The following is a 26,240-nucleotide window of genomic DNA, read 5'->3' on the forward strand; positions in this document are numbered from 1 at the left end:
TCCCTTTGGCTAATTTAGATTATCGATCCAAAATGATAATCATGATCTAACAGCATGTATCATAGGCAAATTAAGAATAATTAGCTGAAAAAAACGTAATCGAAAGTGCTCTTGTGAGCTCGAGCTCACATGCACCCTTTGCTACAGTAAAATAAAAAAAATCATAACAATCTGGATTTTTTTGTCAACAAACATTGATGTGTTTTCCACATGCGTGCAAAAACACGTGACAAAATGACATTCATGCAGGCCTCAGCAAAAAAAAAATTGATGCTTCAAAAAGTGTTTTTTAGCATAATATTGTTTTTTTTTGCTGAGACCTCCACAAATGTCATACCATCACGAAAATTGGCACACATGTGAAACATATATCAATGTTTGTTGTAAAATAATCAGATTTTTTTTTGAATTTTATTAGTGTTTTTTCGGATTTTTACTGTAGCGAGTAATTATGAAGCTACGTCCATATGTATAAAATAGATAGGAACTTACACAAAGATTATTTTTGGGGGGTGGGGTAAGAACGTATATCATGCTATTTGATATATAGGCAGGTGAATAAGAATCCAGGCCCAAAAAATTATTACTTTCACCTTATTTCAAGTGTGAAGCAAATCTCCGTCTCTTAGTGGTGAATCTGAATACTAAAAATTCAACTGAATCCATGTTTTCTTCTTTTTCCTCTTCAACCATAAATCTGGAAAAAAATCTACGTCCCTTTTTCATGTATTTTTTCTATAGATATTGTCGGTTCATACATGGGGATAGCTTGCAACAGCAATGAGAAAATATGACGGCAGCATAAGCCTTATTCTCACTGTAAAGAAAAGTTCAAGTAAAAATTGTCATTGTTACCTAAACAATATAACATGGATCAAATAAGAAAGCAACTGGTAGACTTGTTGATCAGAAGAACAATCATTGTTACCTAAACAATATAACATGGATCTATGTTGCTAAACATGAAACTCGTTAACTTACATTAATATTGCAAGGGTTTGTGTTGTGCTGCATAATTAAATGCACCGTACTAACTGGATAATCTGAATGGTAGTACATGTCGAACCATTGAAAATTCAAATCCAAAGTGCAAGTGTGTGCTACCTTGGTTCTTTGTTGTTTCTGCACATGCCTCGTTATCGTACACCACTCTTTTCCCTTGGTCAATCATGAATTTTACTGTTTCATACTGGATTCCTTGATTTACATAGATCTTGAGGAATCCGATAGAGTGAACATATAAAGAGCTAGTAACAAACAGTTGTAAAATTACACGGCTATACATGAATATACTTCAGTTATACAGTGGACAATGAACAGGAAGATGAAAATCTGTAGTACAATACAATTTGGCCTATCGTGGCAACAAAATTTGGATGGTACTCTCTCCCTCGGTAAATCCTGAAGTTTATCCTTTCATGTTGGATTGCCTGATTTACAAAGATTTGGTAGGATCCAATAGAGTTGATACACAGAGAAAGAGCTGGTAATGAAACAGTGGTAAATTCATTCCGATGTATATTAATATAGTTTAGTTATATGGTGGAAACTGAACATGCCACTATTGCAAACCACCCCATTAGCTGAGGACAATGAAAACCATAGCACAATACAACCTAAAATTAAAATTTGGCCTACCATGGCAGCAAAAAAACATAGGGCAACTGAGATTAGCTATATATGTCGACATAAGAAAAAATGATCTAATGTAAATTTAGTGCTAGCAGTCATCTAGCTTACCTAGGTAGAAATAAGAGGATGGATCAACACAAACATCAAATTGGAGTCCTGGATCATGAAAATCACGCCTCAATCCTCATAATCAAACGAAAATATTAATTAACAGAACAATATGATTTCACTTGTAGAAGATTATGCCGGAAACAACTACAGAAAAAAACTTTTCAAACATATCAATAAGTAAATGATACCTCTCGCAAAGCAAGGTTGAAGAAATGTGTAGTATGTTGGACAACACAAATAATATATAGCAATCCCAGCTTGGTACATACATAAAAACATGAATTGTCCTTATTGGTAAACAAGAAATTCACCTATCTGAACCTAGTTAATTAAGTAATCAAGTAGCAGGTCAATACAATTGCTTCTGCCGATTAAGTCCAAAATTGCGCCTGTCAAAAAATCAAGCTGATCTTCAACAACACAAACAAATTATTTTTACTGTTGTCATCATCTAGAGTTATATACTGCACCACAATATAAAATAAGATGATAATTGAAATGTCTGATTCATTCGAACCTCCAAGAAATGGAAATCTACCTCGGAGCTAAATAACAGTAGACAAATATGCATGTTGACTGAAGGTCTATGAACCTCTGAAGTAATGTGGGACTTTTTACCTTTTTACTCTTGGTGGAGGCTTCAAGGCAGCCTCAAATTTATTGAATATAACAATTCATTTGGACGGTGGAAATGATCACACGTTGTGTGCGACTTCTGAAAGTACATATGTATCACGTATAGGCAGAGATATGACTTACACATTTGCGATATGAAAAACAGAATGGAGCATTGGCACATGAACTAATTGAACAGATTGTAATTAGTGTTGTAAATTTTGTAATCATACCATTTAACTGATGGAGAACCAAAGGTAAAGTTAGCTGAGAAGGGCTAAGCTGTTGCTTCTTCTTGGGTAATTGTTAATGTTAACGAAATTCGGCTCACCTCAGTTAGCCCAGCTATACTGCTCTATTCATAATGATGAACGAAAAATGCAGCTAGGATGCTTTGCCAGTGGGATGCTTAGAATATTTGTTCAACAACTATACTGGATATGACCAGTCGTAACGTCCAGATTCACAAATAAGTCATGTATACTCTCAAGGCTTCTCCCCGCTGTGAAAATATGGCAGAAACTCGCACGTAAACTTCAGGAAGAATAAACTAAAATCGAATTGATAACAGAATCAAACTATGTAGTGCAACTTTATATTAGGAAACTTGTAGAATTAATTGTTTATGGCAAACTGAACCGAAATTTCACTGACACATCAAATTTTTGCCATGCTTGAAGGCTTATACATGTATGTACGACTTCAGGATGAAGCTAAAAAACTGAAATTACAACCACGTCTTGTAAATTGGCATTAGAAAATAAGAACTTTGTTTGCTCAGATGCTTAACAAATTAACTTACCCCTCAAATCTTTCGGCCTCCTCAAGGATTGGTTGTCCCCAGGAAAACAGACCCGGCTCCACGTCTTTATCCATCGCTGGGGTGCAAAGGATTAGTTTTGCTTCGGATAATCGGATAGCATGCACGGAGACCAAGCTATCGTTTAAAGGAGAAGCACGTTTGATAAGGACCTGAAATGATAATTTTTTTGTCATACCGTAATTACATAAGAAATATGAGACCAAAGCACCTCTAAATAGAGGACTGGCAAACATGGCATTTTTAATACCATGGAGGCTTAAACTTTGTGTGACCTATGTGGTTGGGAATTTCGTCAAATTCCAATGAAAGCGGTTCACCCTTGTAAGTTCTTCTACATCATGAATCTCTTTGCATCGTTCCATTCTAACTTTGCAAACAGTAGCATCCATGAGGGCTATAATATGTTTGTTTGACAAATCATGCACACCAATGTGTAAACCTGAGTTCAACACCTGCCATCATATTCAATTATTCACTTTCTCTTCTTTTAAGATTTAGTGTGCATCCACTCAAGCAGCCCCAAGCTGGCTAAAACAGGGCTAAATCATATTCCATCTGGAAATATAAACTGTTTAGCAACAGCAAGCAGGAGCACGTTTAGGCTGCAGTATGGCCTAAAAACGGCTTATCAAATCTAAGTGCAGTAAAATAGCTCTAGGCAGATCATGACATCTATATTCTTACCAAATTGGTAGCCTACCTCCAAGTATTTCATTCACCATTCTAGTAATTTGTCGAGAGCAGTACTCGACAAATTGAAATTGCACTGGAGGCAAGACAAAGATCAGAAGATGGATGTTGCTTCCCAGGGTGGATTCCCAGATTCAATTCAGTAGGAAGAACCTCTTGTAGGGCATAGCAGGGAGCACGTACTAAATTCCACCTTGGCCAGGCATACTACGGCCCTATAAACAAATAGGGGACTTGGGAGCGGTATTTGAGACCAAGCCGCCGCTGCCGCGTTGTGCTCAAGCAAGAGAAGGGGCGCAGGGGACTTGGGCGTTGTTCGGTGCTGTAACAGGGGCCACATCATGTAAACCATACTCTTTCCTCTCAATATAACGACTCACAAAGGTTTTGCGAGCTCACAAAAAAAGACTACAAATGCCAACAACGCAATGAAATTCAGTGGGATGACTAGCAGATCTGAACCCCTGCGAGCGCAATTGAATGGCTGAGGACGTCAAATCGTTGTGGGAGGATGTTAGTGGCAGCTTTACTGTTTTTTAATAAACAGTTTGTTGGTAGTGGCATCACAAAAGACTGGAAAAGAACAGATGGAAACAATATGTGCTACTTCATTTATATACAAAAAAGCACTTTGCCGGCAAAAAGGCACCTGAATATGGCACTATTCCTCTTAGTAAGTTATAAAGTTGGATAGTATGTTACTATGGCTCCCTGGTAAGTACTAAAATCAGATTGAATAACAAAATTTAAAATTAGATAAATAATGCTAGCATCACTATTAAAAGTTAGGGTTAACAACAATTGGACCTACAAGAACTACTGATGTAAGTTCTAACTAACAGAGCTTTTGTTCTTGCACTAATTAATGATCAGAAATAGAAGTCATGATCAGGCATAAGAAACTGTTCACTAAGATAGGCATTCACAAAGGCAATATACTCAGGGTCGTTGCCAGTGATGATCATGTGTCAACATATAAAAGTGGACAAACAGCGCCGGATCATGAGCACACGCTGAAAAACCAGTGGCAGTAGGCAAAACGCTCAAAATAGGTGTGAGGGGCTTATTTAAGGCCATAGAGTGAGAGAGATGAAGACGGATGATCAGGAACACCAGGTGGTGACTCTCCTCACGCAGCTCACCATTAAGAAAGGCGGTCTTAACATCAAGCTGAGACAAACCAGTGGCGAATAGAGGCCACGACAAGAAGTGTGTGAACAGTGGTCATATGGGCCACAGGAGCAAAAGTCTCGTCGTAATCACGACCATGCTCCTGCTGAACGCCACAAGCCACAAGGCGAGTTTTGTAACGCTTAAGAAAACCATCGGAGCGAGTCTTAACCTTGTAGACCCGCTTACAAGTGATGGGATGGACACGGGGAGGAAGAGAAACATGATCACACGTGCCGGTGCGCCCAAGAGCATCAAGCTCCTCTACCATTGCAAACTGCCGTTCAGAGTTAACAACAGCTTCATGATAAGAAGTCGACTCAAGAACAGCAGGGGCGGCGCTTGGAAAACCAAGGCAATGAACAGGTGGAAGCAAAGGAGGACCCAAGCCATAAGTAGACTGAGACGAGGAAGATGACACATCAGAAGTAGATGGCACATCAGTAGACACATCCACAACAGATGAACGACGAGTATAAAAAGGAAGGAAACGATGGAAGAATACGAGGAATCACCAGGTTGGACTCAGTTGATGGAGATAGAGAAGTCATCGAAGATGAAGGTGCAGAATCCTGTGACAAGCGAGGTGAGAAAACCATAGGAGATGGCAACATCGGATCTGCAATAGTTAGAGAAGCAAGGGCAATAGGACGGATGGGCAAGGGCTCAACAGTTGTGATAGATGTGTCAGAGAAAGTGAGGGAAAAGGTATCCTCCACTGAAAGGGTCAAGGAAGATGGACGCGGGTAGAAAGAAGACTCATCAAAAGTCACATCTCGAGAAATACGTATCCGACGACCAACATGATCACAACAACGATAGTCCTTGTGCTCATCATTATACTAAGGAGACACACTCGACAGATGTGCCATCAACAACCCCAACAGTCTAAAGACACACCGCCGAAGACGGATCCAAGAAGGCCACGTCAAACTAAGGATGAGAGACGAGAGCCACGCAGATGACCAAGGTGATGATGCCACTACTGAAAAGAGCTTGTAGGCAAGGCAACAGAGGTGGAGAGACTGGCAGCGTCGTAGCGGAGGGAAGGTAAAGCCAGTCAAACAAAACTATCTCTCATCTGAACACCTGCATTGATAACTGTGATTGGGCCCTCTCTCGGCTGAATGGTATCGAGGATAAGCATTCGCTCTCGGTACTTGAAAGTAACTTCCGTATCATCCTCAAAACGCACTCCTAACCAGCTAAAATATAAACAAGAGTATTGAAAAAAGAGGTACACGATCAGATGGTTTCATGGCAGTAGTGTTAATACCAAGTTCTTCCATTCTACGGCTACCAAGCAAAGAGGCGATCTTGTTCCAAACCTATAAAAAGAGAGAATTGGACAATCTAACCCTGTGGACATGAAGTTTGACCTGTCGTCTATCTCAAACGTGTGGATGGCCTCGAGGAGCTAACAGTTCCTTTCACAAGTAAGGTAATTGATCAGGTTGTGAGGGACATGTCGGCTGACAGTGCGCCCATGCCCGATGGTTTTGACGATTGCTTCTTAAAATCATGTTGGCACATCGTCAAAGAGGAGTTATACAAGGTTTGCATTGATATGTGTTAAGGGAATTCAGATTGGAGTAACCTTAACCCCAAAGTTCTGTCGCCTCAGACAACAAATGATTATCGCCCGATCTCTTCTAAACTGTTGTCAGAAGTTGATCACTAAACTCCTAGCAAACCGCCTGCAGAAACTTATCCCTCGTATCAACCATCGTAATCAGTACAGGTTCTTCAAGGATAGGTCCGTCCAACACTACTTGGCATGGGCTTTCAAATACATCCACAAGTGTCAGGTGTCACATCGTTCTTGCTTTCTCTTGAAGTTGGATTTTGCCAAGGCATTCGACACGATCGAGCATGAACCGATGATTCAAATCATGAGGAACATTTGTTTCAATGATAAGTGGTTGCAATGGATTGGTTGTATCTTTTCTTCAGGAAGCTCGGTTGAGTTGTCAATGGATTGTCGGGCCGATAGTTCTCCTACAAGCGTGGGGTTAGATAGGGTGAACCCTTGTCGTCGTTGATCTTTGTTCTAGCTGTGGATCTGCTGCAATCAGCCATCAATGATGCACATGCCAGAAATCTAATTCAGCTCCCAATTCCAACCTGTAATAATGACTCTGGTGATTCAGTACGCCGATGACACCATGGTGGTCATGTCAGCCTGCCCGCGTCAAGCTGAGCAAATGAAACTTATTCTGTCGGACTATGCAACTTTTGTTGGGCCGTGCATTAATTTTCATAAATCAACTATGGTGCCAATCAATTTGGATCATGCAGAACACGTTTGTTTTGGCCCGTATCTTTCAGTGTGTGGTGGGACAAATGTCGTTTACTTACCTAGGGTTGCCTTTGGGCACCACACACCCCTTCCACCATGGATCTTATGCCACTAGTTTCTTCTACTCAGAGAAGATTGCACACGGCTACTTCCCTGCTTGACTATGGTTCAAAGCTTACGCTGGTTAACTCTGTGCTTACATCTTTGGCCATCTATATGATGTGCTCGATGAAGTTACACCCCAAGATCATTGAACATCTTGATAAACTACGTCGGTACTATCTATGGCGTAAAAACCTGATGATAGAGTCAAGGGGACCTCGCTGACCGCCTGGGACATTGTCTGTCGCCCAAAAGACAAAGGTGGACTGGGTGTTATAAACTTCAAGGTGCAAAATCATGGTTTGTTGTTCAAACAGATGCATAAGTTCTACAATAGTGAGGATATCCCGTGGGTGCAGTTAATTTGATCTGCATATTATACTAACAAGATCCCACACTCCTCTGACCTGTGGATCCTTCTGGTGGAGGGATATCCTTCAGTAGTCGGATATCTACAGGGATGTGATAAAAGTCGATGTAGGGGATAACAAAATGGTACATTTTTTGGAAGGATCTCTGACGACATAACAATAGCCTCGCATCCTATCTACCCTTGTCCATTGAGGCTCGCGAGGAAGTCAGAGACTTGCAACTCATTAGGTTGATCGTGCGTCGGATGTCACTGACACTTGGTTGAGTGCCTAATATGGGTGAAAGAGTTTAAGACCAGCAAATTCTACACCTATTGTATTAGAGATGTGCAGGTGGATGATGCATTCTGTTGGATATGGAGAACCACATGCACTATGGAGTGGAAGATGTTTCTTTGGCTCCTTCTACCTGGTCGTCAAAATACAAGAAATATGTTGCGCGGGAGGCACTGCAAGATTGATAATGATGATTATAGCTGCCTCTTATGCCATAACACCCCGGAGGAAAGCCTGGCACACCTTTTCTTCAAATGCCCATTCAGTGTTTCGTGCTGGAATGCCTTGGGTATTGTTTGGCCTGACAACGGTTGCAGATTGCATATGGTTCATGTGGCGCCGATGTTTATGGAGGTCTGTGTTGTAGCTGCTTGGGGGATTTGGAAAGAACAAAATCAAAACTTTTTCAGGGTGTGCCATCACACAACTCATGGCTTTCCAGATTTAAAAAGGATGCTATGTTGGCCAATAGGGCAAAGCAGAGGCTTGAGTTCATTCTATCCTTTGTTGCTACTCTAATGCTTGTTAGTGCCCTACCTGCTCTCCCTGTTTGTACTTCCCTATCACTCTCTCTTCCTTAGATTACTAAACTCCTGACACACACACCCTTTCCCTATGTAATTCCCATCTATTTACATTTCTACCCCCCCCCCCCATTAAATTTTAATACAAAAGTCAGTTGGAGCCTTTCACAAGGTCCAATGAGGATCACATAAGTACTACCTCCGTCCCAAATTTGGGACAGAGGGAGCAAGAGAAAATGGAATTGTTAACTCTTTATGCTAGTTTTGGGACTCCTTACATTAAGTTTAGACATATTCTACTTATCTTCTATGAAATTCTTTTCTCAAATAAGATTTCAAAGGAAAACCTGCATATTGATCCTTGATTTTAGGCCTGCTCATTTTGTTTCAGAACTTCCATGGAAAAGAGCCAACAATTACGAGAAGAAGATGATGGTGAAGATAGAAAGCATGCTTTCCGTTCTTCCTTGCTGCAAGGAGTTGGCTCGACATACATTTTAACATTGTAACCTAATCTAGAAAAAAGTTATTCTCTAGGACCAACCCCTAGCAAGTTAGAATCAATTCCTAATGGTCGCAAGCTAACTGACAAAAAGGGGTACTACAAACAACAATTTGTCGAAAGTGCATTCCCTTACAGCATAATAATGAGCCAGTACAGGCCAATTTGGCATCTTTGTCGCAAAGCCCGAGCATAGCTATTATGTTGTAATCTTAGTGTATGGATAACTTGAAGCATCACGTATGTGTTTTCAGAACATGGTACTCTAGATACTTGACTACCATAGTAAGCACTACAGACTAAGTTGCCCTTTCTAAGCTTAACGTTAATGGAAATAACATGGTTGATGATGAAGCAAACTGCACACAACCTAATGCAAGTTGGAGTGAGTAATCTGGTGAAGACCACAACTCTTGTCGATGCCATCATGGAGGACTAATTTCGTTTGACTTTGACCGATTTTGTTGCGGCATTTGGTCCAACAAATGAACAATGTGCACCCCTACAGCTTGATTGTTTCTTTTGCATCAACATGAGTAGAACGAATCTAAGGACATGCAACTCCCAGCAAATTCTCATAGAGAGAGAAGATTGTCGATCTCACATCACACGGCAAGAGCAAGGGACATAGATGGAGTATGAAGAGAGTTACACCAATCAACCCTTCAAGGCCACCACTGATCGTATCATCTCCCACGACCATGGGTCTCAACCTCGCCATTATTCTAGCAGTACGGAGCAACTAGAAGGCAACATTCCACTGATGAAGAGAGGAAGGTAGCCACAACAACACAGGGATGCAGCTTAAAGTAGCTCCCTCGATGTCCGTCGGTCCCTGTCCAGAGGCATCAGCCGACAATGCGGGCAATGGCAAGGGAGATGGTTGGTCAATGCAAACAGTGCAACTGCAGTAGATATGCGCACCGATAAGAGACTTTGGGTGCGCAGCCTCTTTATGACCTGCAACGATATGAGGCGTCGAGAGCCGTATCAAATCAGAAGAGAGGGTCAATAGATGGCTTTGATGGCGGCCTCGAGGCTTTAGGTGAGACGAAGGAACAGCCGTGTGTTGTGCCCGTTTTTGCTAGCTAATCCGAAGGCTAACAATGAATTTTGGCCTTATCGGACACTACTTTCGATCTTGCGCGAGGGTTAACGTGAAGGCTCGTATGGTGCCTCCAATTAGTAGACATAAGATTCTAGCGCGGCTCTTCTTGAGACGACTTCTTATCAAGAAGTAGTTGTTCATCCCGAAAGGCAGCATGTGATGGCAGAGATTGTTGCTGTTGAGCGCACCGGCATGTGGGATCTCTATTCCCTTACTCCCCGTGCTCGTCCTCTACAAGGTTAAGACTTTGATGGTTCTCTTGAACGTTACAAAGCTCGTATTGTGACCTTTGGCTTTCATCAGGAACATTGTTGTGACTATGGTGAGACATTTGCTCCTATTGCCCAGATAACCACTCTTCGCAAACTTCTCGCTATGGCTTATGTTCGCCATTGATCTGTCTCTCGGCTTGATGTCAAGAATGTCTGTTTTAATGTAGCCAACACTAGGGTATTATGTTCCTAATGGCATGATATAATGTCTTCGTCACTTTCTCTATGGCCTTAAGTAAACCCTGTGCATGGCTTGAGCGTTTCGTCTCAATAGTGACTGTTGTTGTTTTTGGCGAGTACTCATGATCCTGCGCTTTATGTCCACCTTTTAGCCCAGTGTCAGACTCTTCTTTCATATGTTGATTACATAATCATCACTTGCAACGACTCTAAGTACATTGCCTTCGTGAAGGCTCGTCTTACTGAGTAGTTTCTTATGCCTGATCGAGGTCCTCTTCGCTACTTTCTTGGGATCGAGGTTTCTACCTCAAATGGCTTCTTTATTTTCCAAGATTAGTATATCAAGATCTTCTTGCTCGTGATGCTCGTAATGATGAGCGCACTGTTGAGACTCCTATGGGCCTGAACGTCCACCTCTGTGCTTCTAACGGTGAGCCATTTTCTGATCTGTCGAGCTATCGTCATCTTGCTGGGAGTCTTCTCTATTTAGATGTCACTCGTCCGGACATTTCATATTCCTTCACATTCTATGTCAGTTTGTTTGTGCTCCCACTGCGACCCACTAGAGTCACCTCCTCCATATGTTATGATATCGTCGTCTAGATATTTATCCTTTCTTTTATTGCTTTTGCTACTTTTTCTTGCCCTAGTGAAAGCACCAAACTAACCACTTTGTCTATTGAATGTGTCTTCTTAGGTTATAGCGATGAGCACAAGGGCCCTTGACGTTGGGATGCTATATTGGTAGTCGGATGCACATTTTTTGTTGTTCTTTCTATCCACGCTCGTGCTCTACTTCCCCCATTGAAGATATTTCTTCCCTCAATTTCCTCGATACACCTATTACTCGTGTATTACCCTCGTCCACCCATCCCATCGTGTCTTCCCATACTACTATTGTAGACCCACGTCGTCATGACTTGTGGCTTCCCCACTTTGTTCGTTACCTGAGGCTACCTCACCTTGCCCATCCCATGAGGCTTCCCCTCGTCCTCTTCTTTACTACACTGGTCGTCTGTGTGTTCTGGATTCTTTTGGTGTCGTTCTAATGAAGAAAATGTATCTACTACCTTCTTGCTTGAGGGCTTCATCAAAAAGGTTTTCCCATGAAGAAGCTTAGATCACCATCCTCACTCAGATGAAAGAGCTCACTGAGCTATCCAAGACCAATGCTCCGAAGCAAGAAAGTTAGAGCAAGTGCTTAAGAATTGTGCTCAGGGCTGAAGCTCAAGATTCTTCATATCTCCTTTTGATTAGCCATCTCCCCCGACTACTATGTCTCCTTACCTTAGCCATGCACCACCTCCAGCTCACCCTATTTATGGCTTCCGCGCTCTGCTGCCCCCGCCTAATGACCACTATGGTTACTCTGGAGTCGCTCTTCTTGAAACTTCTTATCATGACTTTGTTGCTCATCCTAAATGGCAGCATGCGATGACACAGGAGATTGCTGCTCTCGAGTGCATCGGCACGTGGGATCACATTTCCCTTCCTCCCCGTGCCCGCCCCATCACTTGCAAGTGGGTCTACAAGGTTTAAGACTAATGGTTTCTCTTGAGCGTTATAGGCTCATATTGTGGTCTGAATGTGCCTCCTCCTTGGTCTGAAGCTCCTCAAGATTCTTCATGTCTTAATAGCCATCTCTCTCGACTATTATGTCTCCTTCTGTTGGCCATGGACCACCTCCAACTCACCCTATTTATGGCTTTCGTGCTTGGTCGCTTCTACCTAATGACCACCATGGTTATTCTGGTGTCGCTATTCTCAAGACCACTTCTTATCGTACATTGTTACCCATCCTGGACGGCAACATGCGATGGCATAGGAGATTGCTTCTCTTGAGCGCACGACACGTGGGAACACAGTGCTCGTCCCATCACTTCTAAGTGGGTCTAGAAGGTTAAGACTGTAATGGTTCTCTTAAGACTAATAATGGTTCTTTTGATTAGCCATCTCCCCCGACTACTATGTCTCCTTCCAATAGCCATGCACCACCTCAAGCTAACCCCGTTTATGGCTTCCGTGCTCGACCGTTTCCGCCTATTGACCACTATGGTTATTCCGGAGCCACTCTTCTCAAGACGACTTCTTATCGTGACATTGTTGATCATCCTGAATGGCAGCATGTGATGTCACAGGAGATTGTTGCTCTTGAGCGCACCGGCACGTGGGATCACATTTCCCTTCCTCCCTATGGCCATGACTGATGAGACATTTGCTCCTATGCCCCACATGACCACTCTTTGCACACTTCTCGTTGTGGCTTCTATTCACCACTGGTTCCTCTCAACTGATGTCAAAAATGTCGTTCTTAATGGTAAGTTGCATGAGACGGTCTACATGTAGCCTCCACCTGGGTATCCTGTTCCTGATGGCATGATCTGTTGTCTTTGTTGCCATGTCTATCGCCTTGCAAACCTAAGGTGCCTTTGAGCGTTTCATCTCGATGGTGATTGCGGTTGGTTTTTGGCGAGTGCTCATGATCTACAATTTATATCCACCTTTTTGCTCATGGTCAGAATCTTCTATATGTCGATGACATGATCATCACTCGTGACGACTCTAACTACATTGCCTTTGTTTAGGCCCATCTTACCAAGTAGTTTCTTATGCCTAATATTGGTCATCTTCACTACTTCCTTGGGATAAAGGTTTCTTCTGTCTCTGATGGCTTCTTAATTTTGCCAAGAGAAGTATATCCAAGATATTCTTGCCCCTGCTACTCTTTTACTAATGAGCACACTGTTCAGACTCCTATACACCTCAGCGTCCACCTCTGTGCTTCTAACAGTGAGGCTTTCTCTGATCTGACACACTAATGTCATCTTGTTGGGAGTCTTGTCTATTTGTCCGAACATTTCATATCCCGTCATAGTCTAAGTCAGTTTGTCTACGCTCCTGTTCAACCCACTAGTCACCTCCTCCGCGTTCTATGATATCTTCGTTCAGACACTTATCACATGATTCAACGTGTTTGTTATGTTCTTGCACCCCATGAACGCACCAAACTGACTAATCAGTCTGTTGAATGTGTCATCATCTTAGGTTACGACGATGAGCACCAGGGCTATCAATAGTTGAGTGCGCATTTCTCAATATGTGACTTTTGATGAGTCTCGTCCTTTCTATCCACGTCCATCCTCTCACATGCCCCCCCCCCACACACACACACCCAACTAAAAACCGGTCAAAACAAATGTAAAAAAGCACAGAAAACGGCCCAAAAAACCTAGGGTACCTTCTAGAAGGCCCAAAAAGATTCCCAAATTTGTAACATGAGAAGAAGAAAAATACAAGCGTGCGGTGCGAAGTAAATGGGCCAAGGCCGAAGGTCGAACAGGGTCTGGCGCTTTCTACCAAAAAAGAATGTGGTGCCTTAAGCGTTGAATAAGGTTTGGCGTGGGAAAGGGGTGAAAATGCTCACAAATTGGAAAAAAATCATAGAGCTGAAAAGGTTCAAGAACTCGAAAAATGTTCACGCACAAATTCTGGAAGTTCGTGAATTTGGAAAAAAGGTCATGAATTTGGAAAAAAATGCAAATTTGAAAAAAATTCATGAATGTGAAAAAAAATCAGACGTTTGGCTGGGAGCCGAGTGGGTTAGGATTAGGGTCATCACACGGGTACACTACTTAGTGTTGTCCCTCAATGTTGTGCCTCTAGGAGCTTGACTAGCTTCACCTTCCCTCGGCTACCGTCGATGCCAACCTCTCCGCCTCTATTACCTCGGCTACCAGCTCTTTCTGGCATCATCGTTTTGGTCACTTGTGTGGATCTCGTCTCCCATAGTTCGATGTTGTCTTCTTGGATCTATCTCTAGCGATGTGTCTTTAGACTGAAGGTGTGTCTTTAGACTATGAGGTTTGTCGACTTGGTAAATAGCTCCAGTTAGCTTATCCTCATAGTGGGACTATGTCTCAGCGTCCTTTCAATCTTGTTCACTCTGATATTTGGGATCCGGCTCGTTTTGCCTCAATAGGAGGTCATCACTACTACTACCTTTATAGACAATTTCTCTCAACACGTGAGATTTCATTTCCCTTGCTCCTCGTGCTCATCCCATCACTTGTAAGTGAGTCTGCAAGGTTAAGACGTTGATGGTTCTCTTGAGCATTAAGACGTTGATGGTTCTCTTGAGCATTACAGAGCTCGTAGTGTGGTCGCAGGACATGGTCGTGACTATGATGAGACATTTGATCCTATGCCCTAAATGACCACTACTCGCACACTTCCTTGTTGTGGCTTCTATTTGCCACTGGTTTGTCTGAGCTGATGAGACGGCCTACATGTAGATTCCACCTGGGTATCCTGTTCCTGATGGCATGGTCTGTTATCTTCGACGCCCTGTCTATGGCCTTAAGCAAACTCCTCGTGCCTGGTTTCAGTGTTTCGTCTCTATGGTACAGTCGATTTTGTCGAGTGCTCATGATCTGCAATTTATATCCATCTTTCGTGACGACTCTAAGTACACTACCTCTGTGAAGGCTCGTCTTACCGAGTAGTTTCTTATGCCTGATCTTGGTCTTCTTCACTACTTCCCTGAGATTGAGGTTTCTTCTTTCTTTTGAAGATAAGTATATCTAGGATATTCTTGCTTGTGTTGCTCTTGCTGATGAGTGCACTATTGAGACTCCTATGGACCCCAACATCCACCTCTGTACTTCTAACAATGAGGCTTTGTCTGATCTGATGTACTATTGTCATCTTGTTGGATGTACTATTGTCATCTTGTTGACTGTCTTGTCTATTTAGATGTCACTCGCCCGGACATTTCATATCCCGTCAAATTCTAAGTCGGTTTGTCTGTAGTCCCGCTTCGACCCGCTAGTCACCTCCTCTGTGTTCTATGATATCTTCGTTTTATCACTTGTTTCGTTGCATTTGCTACATTCTTCTTGCTACATGCGACCACACCAAACTGACTGCTAAGTCTATTGAATGTGTCTTATTAGGTTACAGCTATGAGCACAAGGGCTATCAATAGTGGGATGTGCATTTCTCGGTAAGTGACTTTTGATGAAGATATTTCTTTACTCAATATCCATGATACACCTATCACTCGTGTATTGCCCTCGTCCACCACCCATCCCACTGTTTCCTCCCGTACTAGTGTTGTAGACCCACACCATCATCACCCACGGCTTCACCACCTCCAGCTCAACCTACATATGGCTTCACGCTCAACCTACGTATGACCAATATGCATAGTTATTCTGCGCCGCTCTTCTCAAGACGACTTCTTATCGTGACGCCATTGTTCATCCTGAACGGTAGCATGCGATGGCAGAGGAGATTGCTACTCTTGAGCGCACCATCACATGGGATCTCATTCCCCTTCCTCCGTATGCTCATCCCATCACTTGTAAGTAAGTGGGTCTACAAGGTTAAGACTGGTGATCCTCTTAAGCGTTACAAATCTCGTATTGTGGCCTATGGCTTTCAGCAGAAACATGGGCGTGTCCACGATGAGACATTGCTCCTATGGCCCACATGACCACTCTTTGCACGATTCTCATCGTGGCTTTTGTTCGCCGCTGGTATGTCTCACAACTTGATGTCAAGAATGTCTTTGTCCTCCTAGTGCCCTCTTTCCTCACACCTCCCATGCACTCTCTGCTCCTTGCCAGTCCGGTTGGGCATCCTTTGTCTGGCTACGAGTTGCTTTGTGCCCTTGATACCACGTCTGTGTTCCATTGATGGATGCCACAATAGCCAAATGCTCAAGCACCACCGTGAATTTGGAAACTCGTGAATTTGGAAGGAAAGAAGTTCGTGAGTTTGTGCCCTTCCAATGACTTTCAAACATGAATTGGGTAAGTTCGTGAATTTGGAACAAAAAAAGGTCATGAATTTGGAAAGAGTTTACAAATTTGAAAAAGTCCCTGAATGTGGGGAAAAAATCGACATGGTCTTGGATCTATCTTTGGCAATGTGTCTTTAGACTATCAAGTTTGTTGACTTGGTAACAAGTTCAGTTAGCTCATCCTCATAGCAAGACTATCTTCGCGTCCTTCCAATCTTAACTGGCTTCACCTTCACTATGTTGCCATCGCCGCCAATCTCCCCGCATCTAATACCTCATCTAGCGCTTCTAGGTGGCATCATCATTTTGTTTCACTTGTGGCTCTCGTCGCCCATCCTTGGTTCAATGTGGTCTTGTTGGATCTATGTCTAGCGATGTGTCTTTAGACTGGCAGTGAGTCTTTGGACTGGCAAGTTTGTCGACTTGGTAAATAGGTTCGATTAGATTATCCTCATAGCGAGATTGTGCCTCAACGTCCCTTTAATCTCTACTCTGATATTTGGGGCCCAACTCCCTTTGCCTCGAAAGTCGGCCATCTCTACTATACTACCTTTAGACAATTTCTCTCGACGCACATGGATATATTTTACACTTTCTTGTTGTGAGTCTTATCTATCTGTAAGAAGTTTGTCGCCAGGGTTCATATGCAATTTTCTTCACTCCTACTACTTGTGTCTTCCATGCAAATTCTGCTCGTGAGTATATCTCTCATTTGCTGGCAGATTCCTTAATAAGCAAGGCCCACACTGGCTCAGTTGTCTTGTCCTGGTGCTCATTCTCAGAATGGTGTTGCGGAGCGCAAGCATTGTCACCTTAAGAAGCTAGTGCGTTCATGGTCATTGCCTCTCTTCGGCCACACTTTTAGGTTGAGTTTATTTCTACTTCGACCTATCTTACCAACATTCATCCCTTCCTCTACGGTGAGATTCCTCTCAGGCGTCTTTTTGGTTGTTCTCGTGACTACTCGACGCTTCGTTTGTTATATTGTGTTTGCAACGTTCTTCTTACCTTTGTGAATGCCCCCAAACTGACTGCCCAGCCTGCTAAATTCGTCTTCTTAGAGTCTAATGATGAGCAGAAGTGATATTGGTGTTGGGATCCTATCGATAGTCGAATGCGCATTTCTCGGTATGTGACTTCTCATGAGTCTCAGTCATTTTTCTATTCAGGTCCATCATCTCCTTTGCCCCCCTTCCCCCCCTCGACGACATTTATTTCCTCAATTTTCTCGATACATCTATCATTCAAGTATTACCCTCGTCCACCCATCCCACCATGTCTTCCCCTACTACTATTTAGACCCAGTGCCATCATTACATGCCGCTTCACCATTCAACTCGTGGTCGAACACTACTTCTATATGTCAATCATCACTAGCGACGACTCTTAAGTACATTGCCTTTGTGAAGGCTCATCATAGTTTCTTATGTCTGATCTTGGTCCTCGTCACTACTTCCTTGAGATTGAGGTTTCTTCTACCTCCGACTTTTTTATTTTCTAAGAGAAGTATATCCAGGATCTTACTCATGCTGCTCTTATTGATGAGTGCACTGTTTAGACTCCTATGGTGCTCAACATCCAGCTTTGTGTCCACCTTCGCTCCCTGTATAAGTCCAGATGGGCATCCTTTGCCTAGTGGCGGGTTGCTATGTGTACTGTCTTGATCCCACATCCCGTGTTCCCTTGCTGGGTGACACCATAACCGCACGCTCAAGCACCACCAATGGTGAGCAGGAGCTCGAACAATCGGCGCATACCTGGATTTTACCGACGGGACATGCCCGAGAACACGGCGCTACCTATCGTCAAGGCAAGGGCGCACAGTAGGAGAACGTGGGATGCTTAATCAAGTGCGTGACACAAAACCCGCAAACAGGACAAGAACACCAAGCCAGATTAACGGGGAAAGAAGAGTGCACACGCACGTAGGATGCTAGACCAAATCCATCTACTGCCACTACCGCCAATCTCTCCGCCTTTGTTGCCTTTTTTCAAGTGTGATCATTTCTTGATTATCGGTGCTTCAATTATTTGGTTGTGTTTGCTATGTCCTTGCCCCTCGTGAAGGCACCAAACTGACTGTTCAGCCAGTTGAGTGTGTTGTCATAGGATACAGCGATGAGCATAAGGGATCTCTCTATTGTGATCATGTTCGTCGTCTGATGCCTATTTCTCGAGATGTGACCTGATGAGTCTCGTTCGTTCTACTCACGTTCATCTTCCTTAACCTTTTCAATGGAGGATATCTCTTTCCTGACTTTTCCCGACACTCCTATCACTCCTGTTGAGCCCTTATCCATTCATCATATTGCTCATACCTCTTCAATTATTGCAAATCCAACATCATCTCCTATGATTTCCACACCTCGCTTGTCACATATTTCAACACCTTCATCACCGATGACTTCCTTGTCACAATCACCTAAGATTGCCCAGATGATTCCTGCTCGTATTCTTTCATCTTTACAACACTTTATACATGTCATTCATGTGTTATAGATGTGTCTACTGATATGCCATCTTCCCCGTCTCAGCCTACTTATGGCTTGCGTGCCCTTTCGCCTTCCACTTGTTGACCGCCTTGATCTTCCAAGCGCTAGCGCTACTGTTCTTGAATCGGCTTCTTATCATGATGTTGTTCATCCCAGTACGTTGCAATGGCAGAAAAGGTTGATGCCCTTGAGCGCACCGACATGTGGGATTTTGTTTCTCTTCCTCCTCGTCTTCATCCCATCACTTATAAGGGGTCTACAAGGTTAAGACTCGCTCGGATGGTTCTATTGAGCGTTACAAAGCTCACCTAGTGTCTCGTGGCTTTCAGCAGGAGCATGGTCTTGATTCCGATAAGACTTTTTTCTTCTGTGGACCATATGATCACTATTCACACACTTTTTGTTGTGGCCCGACTCGATGCTAAGAATGCCTTTGTTAATGGTGAGATGCGTCAGAGGGTTTACATGCAACCGCCACTTGGGTATTCTTTTCCTGACGACATGCTACGTCTTCTTCCTCGCTCTCTATAGAGTTCTAAGCAAGCCCTAGCACCTGGTTTGAGTGCTTTGCCTTTGTAGTGGTTGTCGTTGGTTTTGTGAAGGCACGTCTTAGTGAGCTGCGTGAGAGGGTTTACATGCAACCGCCACTTGGGTATTCTTTTCCTGACAACATGTTACGTCTTCTTCCTCGCTCTCTATGGAGTTCTAAGCAAGCCCTAGCACTTGGTTTGAGTGCTTTGCCTCTGTAGTGGTTGTCGTTGGTTTTGTGAAGGCACGTCTTAGTGAGCAGTTTCTTATGTCTGATATTGGCTCTCTTTGCTACTTTCTTGGGATTGCAGTCTCTTTTTGCTCAAGAAAAGTAATCCAAGATATTCTTGCTTGTGTCGCTCTTACTGCTGAGCGCACTGTTGCCACTCCTACGGAGCTCAATGTTCACCTCCGTGCTACCGATGGTGACACTTTGTCTGATCCGATGTGTTACCTTCATCTTGTCGGGAGACTTATCTACCTAGCTGCCACTCGCCCGAAAGAAGAAACAGAGTACAGTGCCCCTGTTCAAGTGCACCTCTACCATCCACTATATGCTTTGCGACATCGTCGTTGTGGCTAGGATGGTGGCAAACTCACCAGCGTCGATGCCTCTCACACGATGTCGCTAGAGCCTTCATGCCTCTCACACAATGTTGCTAAAGCCTTCATTCTCTCATGGAGGGGACAATGTCGCCATGGCTGCTGGCATTCCCACTCGCGGATCAATGTGTTTGTGAGTGAGACTAACAAAAATATAGGAAAGGAGACAATGACTAGCGTATTAGGGGAATGAGGCCTAAACAAAATCGTTGAGATGAGTTCCGCCCACTATCAAAATGGTTGGTGTATTCTTCTACAAAGTGGGACACGCTTTTGATGCAAACAGGACTAAGTGAGATATAGTCATAGTCTATCAACGCCAAATGATAATCTCCTTTTTTTGGCAAACTTTTAACCCCTGCTTTCAAATACTAATTTGACCCATACACTAAACATAGCGTTGAACGTCATTCTTTATGCATCACAACAGAATCTACTAACATGAAAGGCAAATTTGAAAGAGGTCTTTGCGAATTCATTAAATGTTCACAAATTCAAAAAATATGTTTGCAAATTCAAAAAATATTCACAAATTCAATATAAGTTTGTGAATCCAAAAAATATTGACGAATTCAAAAAATGTTCATGGCGAAATCAAAATATGTGCACAGATTAGATTCAAAAAAAGTTTGGGGATACCAAAAATGTTCACGTATTCAAAAAAGTTTGTGAATTCAAAAATATTTAAGAATTTAAAAAGATGTTTATTTGAAAAATGTCCATCTATTCAAAAAAAGTTCATGAATTCATAAAATGTTTGCATCAAATTAAAAAAATGTTTGCAGATTCTAAGAAAATGCTCATGAATTCAAAAAATGTTCACACGGTTTTCCAAAGATGTTCACAAATTCAAAATGCCCAGGAATTTGAAAAATGTTGGCGACTAATTCAAAAAATGTTCACAGATTCTAAAATCGATTCGCAAATTCAAAAACTGTTCATTTATACAAAAAATGTTCACATATTCAAAAATATTTACAAATAGGAAAAGGTTAAAAAAAATCATGAATTTGAAGAACGTTTGGGAAATCAACTTTTTAGCAATTTCAAAAAATGTTTGTGGATTTAATAAACGTTCACGAATTGAAATTTGTTCACAAGTTTGAGAAATGTTCAAAAGATTTAATAAAAGGAATGAAAAAACGAACAGGAAGAAACCAGAAGAAAAACAAAACAAAGATATAGAGAAACGTACAAAAAAAAGAAATGAAAAAAAGGGTAAGGATACCCAATCACTTCTAAAAGACTGTTTCTGGTTCTTCATCACATGATGCTTCTTCATCGACCTCTTTGGTTGAGCCCCTGGCTACGCGGGAAATTGATTACACAGACGTAGGTGTCTGCTAGCTGCTTATTTTGGTTCTCCATCGATAGGCTTTGCAAGTTTTCCTACTTCCTCTAGTGGTGCGAGAGACCACTTTTTACAATATCTTTTTACAATATCAGGCACACCTTCATGGATCTCTCAGGCGTCTTTTCATACAACTTATGATAATTCTATTTTGCCCTCCATTCCACCTCTAGATTCTCTTGTTCATGTTTTTATTGCCGATGGTACTTCCCTCACAGTCGCTAGTAGAGGCACTCTTGGCACTTCGTCTTTTTATGTTCCATCTTCTCATCATGATCCTCGACTTCACTAAACTGATCGGCCGCGTGTTGTGGATTCTTCTCATGAGCCATCTTCCTCGACTACTATGTCTTCTTCTGTTGGCACCGCACTACCTCTAGCTCAGACTACTTATGGCTTCCGAGCTCACCCGCTTCTCCATACTGACCTGCATACTGACTGATATTGTTATTGCGTCGCTCTTACCGAGACGACTTCTTATTGTGACGTTGTTATTCATCCTAAATGGCATTGTGATGGCGTCGAAGATTGATGCTCTTGCCCGCATCAACTCGTGGGATCTCATTTCTCTTCCTCCGACATCACTTGTAAGTGGATCTAGCAGGTTAAGACGAAGGTGGATGGTGCGTTGATGGTCGTCGCCTCTCTTCCACCTCACTTTTGGGTTGAGGTTATTTCTGCTTTGACCTATCTCAATATTCACCATTCCTCTGCTCTGCAGGGTGAGATTCCTCTCGAGCGTCTTTTTGGTTGTTCTGGTGACACTTATTTTGTTCTATTACGTTTGCAGTGTTCTTACCTTTGTGAACGCCCCAAACTGACTGCTCAGCCTACTGAACGTGTCTTCTTAGAGTCTAGTGATGAGCACAAAGGCTATTAGTGTTGGGATCCTATCGGTAGTCGGATACGCATTTCTCGGAATGTGACTTTTCATGAGTCTCGTCCTTTCTATCCAGGTCCATCATCTCCTTTGGCCTCCCACATTAACGATATTTCTTTACTCAATTTCCTCGATGCACATATCACTCATGTATTGCCCTCTTCCACCCATCCCAGTGTGTCTTCCCGCTACACCACCTTGTTTGTTACCTCGGGCTACCTCACCTCACTTGTCCCTTAAGGCTTGCCGATGATTCCTCCTCATCCTCTTCACTACACTACTAGTCCACATGTTGTCGATTCTTCTGATGTAGGTTTATAGTTATAATTATATCAATTTAGAAATCGTATGTAGGTTTGACTAGATATCTAGGCCCATGTCTGTACTCTACACTATCATACGTAAATACAACGGTATGCCTTAACTTATCACCATCCTCCAGAAGGCAATCTCTGTTCCAACCTAGGGCGTGCATTACATGATGGAAAATACAAAAATCTTTCGAACTTCGACAAAAACTTATAGAAGTAATTGTAACTGAAATAAATAGCTATGTTTGCGATTTCAAAAGGAAGATATTAATGATGAGGTGTCGAACAAATATGCATGCATGTTGTATCATACTTACAGAGTGAACTCACATGAGCTGCAGAATGATCCTCATCTCCGGGTAATTGAGTATTTGAAGTTGGTGAATGAAAACTTAAATCCATAAGCGGATCTATCTGTAGGAAACGAGGGGAAAAGGGAGTTACACTTGCCTGTTTTACAAATGACCTTACAAAGAATTGTAACTAGACACTGTGCAACCACCAAGATTGTGCTTGAGAGTGCATCTACTATGCAGCACATAGAAGATTTGAATATCTATTGGGTATATGGCCTAACCACAGGAGCAAGTTAGACTTAAACTAACTGTGGATCTGAAAATGTCACAAAGCAAAAGCAGCAGTAGCGGTTTGTGTGTCTCTACAGCATGGTCTGCAATAAGAAATACAGGCCAAAGCATAATATTAAGCATCTGCCAACCTTTGAACTGCGCGATGGAGGGCAAAAAATTCAGTAAATAATAACAAGGATTCATTACCACAACATTTGTCGTATTTCGTTCGAAACTGTAGCATACAGCAGCTTATAAATGGATTGGCACACACAAAAACTGGAATTTGCACTTTGACAAGGTAGCAAAAGGAAACGTTACAAACATATGCAAGTCTATAGAAGCTAGTCTCCTTCAAAAAAGCATGATTCTCTTTTGGAATAAATAAACTAGCACATATGCATATGCTTTGCAACGAGGACATAAATATTCTAGCAGTTCAACACCCATCGTCTATGATTTGAAATTCTGGTCGAGAAAAGAGGTGTTAAGTTCTTTAAAAATCCTGATGCTATATACAATAATGGAATTTTATCACTATATCAACCATTGTTGTTAAACTGAATGAATATAACTACAATCGGGATACCTTGTGTCACCTTATAGAAGTGCTAAGACATATCACAGCAAGTATACCTTGTACATTTAACCAAGAAGCCATATGAACATATGGCAAGCAAGGTAAGTACCACAAATACACTAACTGTTAAGCTCACGCTGAGTAGGGTCATACACATTAAATGTGACTCAGGAGAATTTCTCTTTTATCCTTGTTACCAGCACACAATTATATTGAGCACCAGACGCCACAAATACATCATCTATCAAAATCATCCAGCCACACACCTATTAGCAATACACCTGCAGAACCCACAGAGGGATCTGCTGATACAGAACTATTTAACAACCAAATACATAATGTCGTCCAACAAATCGCATAAAATGACCAGGTTGGCATGTACCATACACTCCCTCCGTCTCGAATTACTTGTCTTAGATTTGTCTAGATACGGATATATCTAGACACGTTTTAGTGTTACACACATCTGTATCTAGACAAATCTAAGATAAGTATTTAGTATGAAGGTAATATAATTTCTCCCCTCCTGCTGCACAAAAACCAATTGAACCTACTGTTTTCAGTACAACATCACTTAATTTGCTCTACCCAATGTTTCACTAGCAACAGCTGCTAAATTAGTTGTACTGTCCATAAACTTCAGAAATTTAGATGGGATATACTGGCAACGTGAAGGCTAGAAATTCAGTACTGGCCATGTTTTGAATTAGGTAAAACCTGCCACACTCGCCAACATGTCGTTTGTAGTATGCTTAAAATCCATGATTGAACTAGGAAGGCAACACAATTGTTTACATGTTAATTAGTAATAAGGTCGAGCGCTTCTTCTATGCATGACAATAACACTGATTTGTCTCCAGTTGAAAACAACCTAGCCGAAAAGCATAGTATAAGGTCATGTAAATATACTCGGTTAATTTATGTTCATTCCAATCCATTAGCATAACACAGAAACATAGTGTATACTGATTAGATATAATCGACAACATGTTAGGGCAGCAATCTAGCACACCAACCCAAAAGGTGATCAGAATGAAATTATATACACCCAGCACAGCGCAAGAAAGGCAGGTGTGCATCTTTACTCCCTAAAATAATAATCAATTAAAGAGCCTGAAGTGTGTTGTTTGTCAAACCTGTCCTGTTTGAGTTCATAGTAAACTTGATATGTCCCTCTCTATACTACACGCCTATTTAATTCTGGTAGTTACATGGATATAATACCATAGTCATCACTCATTATTATAGGTTTCCCCTTTTTCTTTGCAAACTCTGCAGACTGTCCGTACATGGCAAGGTATTAACGATGGAAGCTAAAAATCATGTCTTTTTTAAAACAACAGAGCCGCATTTAGCTTGGCATGTGATCCAGCGTACCTGAGGTGGAGCACTGGTGGTCGGTGTTCCGGTGAAGTTGGTAGAACAGCGAGATTGGATGCTTCCATAGAGCGCTCGATGACTATTATGTGGCAAAGGAGGGTGCTCCGTGTCTGGCACAAGCTGATGTGGAGTCTGTGTCTGGCACAAGTTGATGGCATGGGCGAGCATGGCAAAGGAGGGTGGAAGATTCCGTGTCTGGCACCCGTTGATGGCGTCATCATCCTGCTTTGCACATGAACGGATAAGACCTACAATGGACAATAATATAAACCTGAGACTATAACATGTAGCATCTAAATAACAAAGAATTGGAAATATTACCAGAGAGAAAACCCACTCTGGTAAACAAGCAATAGTACTTGGACTAAATATGGTATTTAGACATAGCCGGCCACTAACATGATGTTATTGTTTTGGATATTATCAGTAATGTGCTTAGGGAACTTTTTCATGCTTCTATTGATAACCAGAAGCCAGGCTAATGTATCTGATCTATGAAAAGAACATGTGTCACAAGTTATCAGCTAATTACATGACAGACAATCTAGCAAGGATTGAAGAGTCAGCAGCCTATAAGAATTTTTTTTCCTGAATTTTTTATGGTCCATTGATATCTAAATACTGTAATTGCTAATTGCATAGAATAGTAGTTGGTACAGGAATCAGAATCAATAAAGATCGGAAGCTAGTCTGCGGGCCTACTTGTGTTCGTCAATGAATTGCATTGCATAAGGACCAAACTTCTTTTAGGGAGGTCAGCTGCAATAGCATCAGGGGTGCATACCTACATTGTCAGGCCGGGTCTCTGATTCGATCCTAACCAGAGCGGCGCATGACATACATCAACGACAGAAAGGGCCAAGAACAGAGACTACTGCTACCAAGGGCAAAATCATACATGTGCACAAAGGTAAGAGGACGCTCCAGAGCCCTCGGACCCGAGCGGCGCAAATCCTGAAAGCCGGAGGAAGGACGCGAGGGGGGAGGAAGCGCCGAGCAGCGCAGACCTCCGAGGTGTGGCGCCGGGAAGGAGCCGCTGCCGATTCTGCCGGAGGAGGTGTCCTGATC

General features: G+C 42.3%; 1 protein-coding gene across 1 annotated transcript; it reads right to left on the bottom strand.

Moving 5' to 3' along the window:
* Window positions 1–1,140: 1,140 nt before the first annotated feature.
* LOC119303547 lies at window positions 1,141–26,240 on the bottom strand. Its single transcript, XM_037580676.1, has 5 exons — window positions 26,071–26,240; window positions 25,170–25,420; window positions 22,974–23,057; window positions 3,161–3,330; window positions 1,141–2,458 (listed from the first exon to the last, which is right to left on the bottom strand). The coding sequence occupies exons 2-5, from the start codon at window positions 25,338–25,340 to the stop codon at window positions 2,401–2,403; spliced, it is 483 nt and encodes a 160-aa protein (XP_037436573.1). The 5' UTR covers window positions 25,341–25,420; window positions 26,071–26,240; the 3' UTR covers window positions 1,141–2,400.

The sequence above is a fragment of the Triticum dicoccoides genome, chromosome 5A, assembly GCF_002162155.2.
Source record: "Triticum dicoccoides isolate Atlit2015 ecotype Zavitan chromosome 5A, WEW_v2.0, whole genome shotgun sequence".
Classification (NCBI taxonomy): Eukaryota; Viridiplantae; Streptophyta; class Magnoliopsida; order Poales; family Poaceae; genus Triticum; species Triticum dicoccoides.